Raw genomic sequence first — 8,279 nt, 5'->3', positions numbered from 1 at the left:
GGGTTTATTCGGGGTATGCACACTGACCCTCTGTCCTGGGGGGTTTATTCGGGGTATACACACTGACCCTCCGTCCTGGGGGGGTTTATTCGGGGTATACACACTGACCCTCTGTCCTGGGGGGTTTATTCGGGGTATACACACTGACCCTCCATCCTGGGGGGTTTATTTGGGGTATACACACTGACCCTCCATCCTGGGGGGGTTTATTCGGGGTATACACACTGACCCTCCGTCCTGGGGGGGTTTATTCGGGGTATACACACTGACCCTCTGTCCTGGGGGGGTTTATTCGGGGTATACACACTGACCCTCTGTCCTGGGGGGTTTATTCGGGGTATACACACTGACCCTCTGTCCTGGGGGGTTTATTCAGGGTATACACACTGACCCTCTGGACCTGGGGGTTTATTCAGGGTATGCACACACCCTCTGTCCTGGGGGGTTTATTTGGGGTATACACACTGACCCTCCGTCCTGGGGGGGTTTATTCGGGGTATACGCACTGACCCTCCGTCCTGGGGGGTTTATTCGGGGTATACACACTGACCCTCTGTCCTGGGGGGGTTTATTTGGGGTACACCACTGATTCCCCCATCCCTCTCCATGTCTCGTCGCCTCCGTATTGAGTTGTTCTGACCCTATCTGACTCCAGTTGCTGCCCGGTGACGCCACCTTCCCCCTGTGAACATCGGATGAGGACATGATGCTATTCGACGGCGGTGTCCCTCGCTCCTGGAGTCGGTGATTGGCGAGGCTCCCTCGGAGTAGGCACTGGGGTCCTGCTGTCAGTGGTGTGGAGGTGGTGATTGGAAAGTTTCACAGAGTCATATGCACACACACAGACACACCGGTCCAGTGTTAAATATATTCTGCATTTATTTCATGGCTGTATCATCTACAGGGACTAAGGCCTGACAGAAACACAGCTTTCTGTTCAAAGCCCTGATGGTGCAGGACTGGCCGATATCACAGTGGTTTCCACATTCAGTAGCACACACGGGAAGACGGGTTGGTGAGACGGTGCTTGGGGAAAGACCGGTGTGCTTGGCCACGCGTGCACACACGCACGCACAGAGGCACCAGCGCACCAAGGAGTGGAGTCGAGACACAACAGCACAACTGGCAACGTTTCAGGGTTCACATAAACTCGGGAGGATGGGAGACAGGGCCAGGTGCTGCCCGCCACAGTCCATCAGCTGGTGGTCCAGCAGGGCACAGGCGTGTTCGACAGGAGATGCAGGAGTGTATTTTTTTTTTACATTTCAGACAAGTGGGGGGAGAGGGGAGGGGCAATGTCAACACAGGCTTTCACAAGAAGGCTGCAAGGCGCTGAGAAGTTGGCGGTTTGCAAGCAGAGAGGGTCCGCTCGACCTTTGACCCTCGACCTGTCTGACCCGCAGGCGTACTCTCCTCAGTATGCGTGGTCAGCGACGAAGAGGGACTGACCGGCTGCAGCTCCAGACTTATCAGAGGCCACGTATTTCCCTTGGGCTGCCAGTCCGTTAGCCTGTGGGAGGAAGAGAGGTGCAGTTAATTCATTTCACTCACACTCTCCCTCCCCGGGGTACGGGTCCCCCACGGGCAGCGACTCCCCCCCCCCCGGGGTACGGGTCCCCCACGGGCATCACTGGCTGCCTCTTGCACTACATTCTGCTTATGGGATCTTGCTGTACACAGTTTAGCTGCCGCACCTCCTGCATTCGAACAGGGCTGGGACTTGGAAAGAAAACGGCTTTCCCTGGCTGTAAAAGCGCTTTGGACGTTCCCGGGCGCTGGAGAGATGTCTCTTTCCGAAGTGAGCAGCCTGGTTTCCCCCGCTCACATTGCAGAGAAGGTTCAGAGGAGATTTAATCGGGGCGTTTCAAATCCGGAAGGGGTTACGGCGGAGTAAATAATGAGAAGCTGTTCCCAAGTGGGTGGGAGGGTCGGTAACCGGGTGGGAGGGTCCCCAGTGGTGGGAGGGTCGGTAACGGGGTGGGGGGGGGGGACACAGCGATGGGTGAAGGAACCAGAGGTGACGTGAGGAAACATTGTTTTAACGGAGTGAGTTGTGATCTGGAACGAGCTGCCTGAAAGGGAGGAGGAAGGAGATTCAATAGTGACTTTCAAAGAGCCAGCACAGGCTCAATGGGCCGAATGCACGTCTCCTGTCGCTGTACCGTTCTCTGATTTTTTTTTTTGACACTGGCGTTTTAACCCCTCATGCAATGTGTCGGAATGAAAGAGGTGAATGCTGAGCGAATGGCAGCAGAAAGGAGTCACTGACCTGAACCCTCTTGACAAACTCTGCCTCAGCCGCCTTGGTGTGCTCCTTCTTCCCGGACCAGGCCTTGAGGGCCGAGGCCTGCAGGGCACGCCCGTAGGAGAAGGACAGAGCCCAGGGCTTGTGCAGGGGGCAGGCGTTGATTGCATTCAGGTTAATGGAAGCCTCCTCCTCGCTCTGACCCCCGGACAGGAATGTAATACCTGGAAAGGGGCAAAGGGAGAGAGAGAGAGAAAGCGGGTGATCGAGGGATCTGGAGATCTCAGGAGATAGGCTGACGCCACATCACCCTTTCGAAAATGGTGCAAAGCCGGGAGTATTGCAGCCCCCAAGAGATTGAGGGTCCCGTCGCCCACGGTTGGTGAAATGTCAGATGTAACGCGAGGTCCGGAATATAAAGCAGAGGTATTTACCATCTCCCCTTGAGATTCAATGGCATTACCATCGCTGAATCCCCCACTAACAACATCCTGGGGGTTACCATTGACCAGAAACTGAACTGGACCAGCCACATAAATACTGTGGCTACAAGAGCAGGTCAGAGGCTGGGAATTCTGCGGTGAGTAACTCACCTCCTGACTCCCCAAAGCCTGTCCACCATCGACAAGGCACAAGTCAGGAGTGTGATGGAATACTCTCCACTTGCCTGGATGGGTGCAGCTCCAACAACACTCAGGAAGCTCGACACCATCCAGGACAAAGCAGCCCGCTTGATGGGCACCCCATCTACAAACATTCACTCCCTCCACCACCGACGCAGAGTGACAGCAGTGTGTACCATCTACAAGATGCACTGCAGCAACTCGCCAAGGGTCCTTCGACAGCGCCGCCCAAACCCGCGGCCTCTACCAACTAGAAGGACAAGGGCAGCAGATGTATGGGAACACCCCCACCTGCAAGTTCCCCTCCAAGTCACACACCATCCTGACTTGGAACTATATCGCCGTTCCTTCACTGTCGCTGGGTCAAAATCCTGGAACTCCCTTCCTCACCGCACTCTGGGTGTACCTACCCCACATGGACTGCAGCGGTTCAAGAAGGCAGCTCACCACCACCTTCTCAAGGGCAATGAGGGATGGGCAATAAATTCTGGCCTGGCCAGCGACGCCCACAACCCATGGGGAAAAAAAAAGTAATTCAATGCTGGAAAAAGCTCGAGGGGCTGAATGGCCTCCTCCTGTTCCTGTGTAACGGGGTAGAGAGGCTGAATACCCCCCTCCTGCTCCTATGTTGCAAAAAATCAGCCTATGCCTATTCAGGATCAAAGCTCGATAAATATTAATCATCTTCAGAGATTTCCCTCCACGTTTCTACCCCAAGGAAGTAGGGTGCTATTCGACTGTACAATCCTCATTGTTTTGACGCTTGGCAAAACACTACTGCTCGGGCAAATTGCATGTCATCAGATTTAATGCAAGATGTAAGTTTTCACAGAAGGAAAAAATAAATATTTACAAAACACATCTCTTTAACCCAGCACAGGGCAGGTACAATACAGAGCTCCCTCTACATTACCCTGACAGTGTAAACCCCCACTTTATACCCAGTGTCAGTATCGAGCACTCCCGGGGACAGGTACAATACAGAGCTCCCTCTACATTACCCTGACAGTGTAAACCCCCCACTTTATACCCAGTGTCAGCATCGAGCACTCCCGGGGACGGGTACAATACAGAACTCCCTGTACATTACCCTGACAGTGTAAACCCCCCACTTTATACCCAGTGTCAGCATCGAGCATTCCCGGGGACGGGTACAATACAGAGCTCCCTCTACATTACCCTGACAGTGTAAACCCCCCACTTTATACCCAGTGTCAGCATCGAGCATTCCCGGGGACGGGTACAATACAGAGCTCCCTCTACATTACCCTGACAGTGTAAACCCCCCACTTTATACCCAGTGTCAGCATCGAACACTCCCGGGGACAGGTACAATACAGAGCTCCCTCTACATTACCCTGACAGTGTAAACCCCCCACTTTATACCCAGTGTCAGTATCGAGCACTCCCGGGGACAGGTACAATACAGAGCTCCCTCTACATTACCCTGACAGTGTAAACCCCCCACTTTATACCCAGTGTCAGCATCGAGCACTCCCGGGGACGGGTACAATACAGAGCTCCCTCTACATTACCCTGACAGTGTAAACCCCCCACTTTATACCCAGTGTCAGTATCGAGCACTCCCGGGGATGGGTACAATACAGAGCTCCCTCTACATTACCCTGACAGTGTAAACCCCCCACTTTATACCCAGTGTCAGCATCGAGCACTCCCGGGGACAGGTACAATACAGAGCTCCCTCTGCATTACCCTGACAGTGTAAACCCCCCACTTTATACCCAGTGTCAGTATCGAGCACTCCCGGGGACGGGTACAATACAGAGCTCCCTCTACATTACCCTGACAGTGTAAACCCCCCACTTTATACCCAGTGTCAGTATCGAGCACTCCCGGGGACGGGTACAATACAGAGCTCCCTCTACATTACCCTGACAGTGTAAACCCCCCACTTTATACCCAGTGTCAGTATCGAGCACTCCCGGGGACGGGTACAATACAGAGCTCCCTCTACATTACCCTGACAGTGTAAACCCCCCACTTTATACCCAGTGTCAGTATCGAGCACTCCCGGGACAGGTACAATACAGAGCTCCCTCTACATTACCCTGACAGTGTAAACCCCCCACTTTATACCCAGTGTCAGTATCGAGCACTCCCGGGGACGGGTACAATACAGAGCTCCCTCTACATTACCCTGACAGTGTAAACCCCCCACTTTATACCCAGTGTCAGTATCGAGCACTCCCGGGGACAGGTACAATACAGAGCTCCCTCTACATTACCCTGACAGTGTAAACCCCCCACTTTATACCCAGTGTCAGTATCGAGCACTCCCGGGACAGGTACAATACAGAGCTCCCTCTACATTACCCTGACAGTGTAAACCCCCCACTTTATACCCAGTGTCAGTATCGAGCACTCCCGGGGACGGGTACAATACAGAGCTCCCTCTACATTACCCTGACAGTGTAAACCCCCCACTTTATACCCAGTGTCAGTATCGAGCACTCCCGGGGACAGGTACAATACAGAGCTCCCTCTACATTACCCTGACAGTGTAAACCCCCCACTTTATACCCAGTGTCAGTATCGAGCACTCCCGGGGACGGGTACAATACAGAGCTCCCTCTACATTACCCTGACAGTGTAAACCCCCCACTTATACCCAGTGTCAGTATCGAGCACTCCCGGGACAGGTACAATACAGAGCTCCCTCTACATTACCCTGACAGTGTAAACCCCCCACTTTATACCCAGTGTCAGTATCGAGCACTCCCGGGGACGGGTACAATACAGAGCTCCCTCTACATTACCCTGACAGTGTAAACCCCCCCACTTTATACCCAGTGTCAGTATCGAGCACTCCCGGGACGGGTACAATACAGAGCTCCCTCTACATTACCCTGACAGTGTAAACCCCCCACTTTATACCCAGTGTCAGTATCGAGCACTCCCGGGGACGGGTACAATACAGAGCTCCCTCTACTCCAATGTGTCACCGAGACAGACTGGAAGCAGGTAGGTGCCTTACCTGGGACAGCGGGAGGGACAGTGCGTCGCAGGCAGTGACAGTTGCCATGGCAATCTCCTCGGAGCTGAACTTATGTGTGCAGGAATGTCCTGGAGTCACCATGTTGGGCTTTAATAAGGTCCCTTCAAGGTAGATGTGATGGTCACTCAGGCCTTGTACATAGCTGCCAGGACCTGGGAGGGAGAGAGAGAGCGAGACAACACTCGATGAAGGGACATCTGTCAGTATCAGTGACAGGCCGGAAGGGCTGAATGGCCTCTGGTCATGAACCTACCTTCTCTGTGACGTACTGACATCTCTTCAGATCATGGGTCCCGTCAGGGAGGATCTCGGGCTCCACAATGGAACAATGCCATTCTGCAAAGGAAGGCAGGGTATGAGGGTCAATTACTCAACCTCCTCATCTCCCCCTCCTCATCTCCCTCCCTCCTCATCACCCCCTCCTCATCCCTCACCATCACCCTCCATCTCCCCCCTCCTCATCCCTCTCCCACCTCCATCACCCCCTCCTCATCACCCCATCACCCTCCCTCTCATCACCCCCCTCCTCATCCCCTCTCCCTCACCATCACCCTCCCACCTCAACCACCCCCACCCACTCACCCACCCCCACATCCACCACCCCCCACATCCACACCCCACCCTCTCCACCCCCCAACTCACACACTCCCCCAACACATCTCCACTCCCCCCCCCAACCTCTCCTCACTCCCCCCCCCATCTCTCTCACCCCCACCCCCCAACACTCTCACATCCCCCCCCATCTCACACTCCCCCCCCTCTCACACTCCCCCCCCCATCTCTCTCACTCCCCCCCCATCTCTCTCACTCCCCCCACCATCCTCTCCCCCCATCACTCACACCCCCCCATCTCTCACACTCCCCCCCCATCACTCCACTCCCCCCCCATCACTCACTCCCCCCCCATCTCTCTCACTCCCCCCCCATCTCACACACCCCCCCCATCTCACTCACACCCCCCCCCCATCACTCACACAACCCCCCATCTCCTCACTCCCCCCCCATCACTCTCACATCCCCCCCCCACTCTCTCACACCCCCCCCCATCTCTCTCACTCCCCCCCCATCTCTCACACCCCCCCCATCTCTCACACCCCCCCCCATCTCTCTCACTCCCCCCCCCCATCTCTCTCACTCCCCCCCCCCATCTCTCTCACTCCCCCCCCCATCTCTCTCACTCCCCCCCCCCATCTCTCACACTTCCCCCCCCCATCTCTCTCACTCCCCCCCCATCACTCTCACTCCCCCCATCTCACACCTCCCCCCCCATCTCTCTCACTCCCCCCCCCATCTCTCTCACTCCCCCCCCCATCTCTCTCACTCCCCCCCCCTCTCACTCCCCCCCTCTCACACCCCCCCCATCTCTCTCACTCCCCCATCTCCCCTCCTCACTCTCTCCCTCCCCATCTCCCTCCCTCCCCCCATCTCTCTCCCTCCCCCCCCATCTCTCTCCCTCCCCCCCATCTCTCTCCCTCCCCCCCATCTCTCTCCTCCCCCCCATCTCTCTCCCTCCCCCCCCATCTCTCTCCCTCCCCCCCATCTCTCTCCCTCCCCCCCATCTCTCTCCCTCCCCCCCCATCTCTCTCCCTCCCCCCCCATCTCTCTCCCTCCCCCCATCTCTCTCCCTCCCCCCCCATCTCTCTCCCTCCCCCCCATCTCTCTCACTCCCCCCCCATCTCTCTCACTCCCCCCCCATCTCTCTCACTCCCCCCCCCATCTCTCTCACTCCCCCCCCATCTCTCTCACTCCCCCCCATCTCCCCCCTCCTCATCTCTCTCCCTCCTCATCTCTCTCCCTCCCCATCTCCCTCCCTCCCCCACCTCTCTCCCTCCCCCCCATCTCTCTCACTCCCCCCCATCTCTCTCACTCCCCCCCATCTCCCCCCTCCTCATCTCTCTCCCTCCCCATCTCCCTCCCTCCCCCACCTCTCTCCCTCCCCCCATCTCTCTCACTCCCCCCCCATCTCTCTCACTCCCCCCCCATCTCTCTCACTCCCCCCCATCTCTCTCACTCCCCCCCCATCTCTCTCACTCCCCCCCCATCTCTCTCACTCCCCCCCCATCTCTCTCACTCCCCCCCCATCTCTCTCACTCCCCCCCCATCTCTCTCACTCCCCCCCATCTCTCTCACTCCCCCCCATCTCTCTCACTCCCCCCCATCTCTCTCACTCCCCCCCCATCTCTCTCACCCCCCCCATCTCTCTCCCTCCCCATCTCCCCCCTCCTCATCACCCCTCTTCATCGTCTCATCCCTCTCCCTCACCATCTCCCTCCCTCCTCCTCATCTCCCTCCCTCTTCATCTCCCCCTCCCCTCATCTCCCTCCCTCCTCTCCCTCACCATCTCCCTCCCTCACCATCTCCCCCCTCCTCATCTCTCTCCCATCTCCTCATCTCC

At 56.6% G+C, this 8,279-nt stretch overlaps 1 protein-coding gene across 1 annotated transcript; it reads right to left on the bottom strand.

Moving 5' to 3' along the window:
• Positions 1-856: 856 nt before the first annotated feature.
• LOC137363355 (fructose-bisphosphate aldolase A-like) lies at positions 857-6,220 on the bottom strand (the record flags this gene model as incomplete). Its single annotated transcript, XM_068027211.1, is given in 7 exon segments — positions 857-1,510; positions 2,270-2,469; positions 5,864-5,896; positions 5,899-6,015; positions 6,018-6,036; positions 6,138-6,205; positions 6,208-6,220. Coding segments are annotated over 7 exon segments (546 nt in total), but the record flags the coding sequence as incomplete, so codon positions are not given.
• Between the last annotated feature and the right edge of the window lie 2,059 nt (positions 6,221-8,279).

This window comes from Heterodontus francisci, unplaced genomic scaffold (assembly GCF_036365525.1).
Source record: "Heterodontus francisci isolate sHetFra1 unplaced genomic scaffold, sHetFra1.hap1 HAP1_SCAFFOLD_1764, whole genome shotgun sequence".
Lineage (NCBI taxonomy): Eukaryota > Metazoa > Chordata > Chondrichthyes > Heterodontiformes > Heterodontidae > Heterodontus > Heterodontus francisci.
The sequence above is the reverse complement of the archived record's forward strand: the minus strand, read 5'-3'. Positions and strand labels throughout refer to the sequence as shown.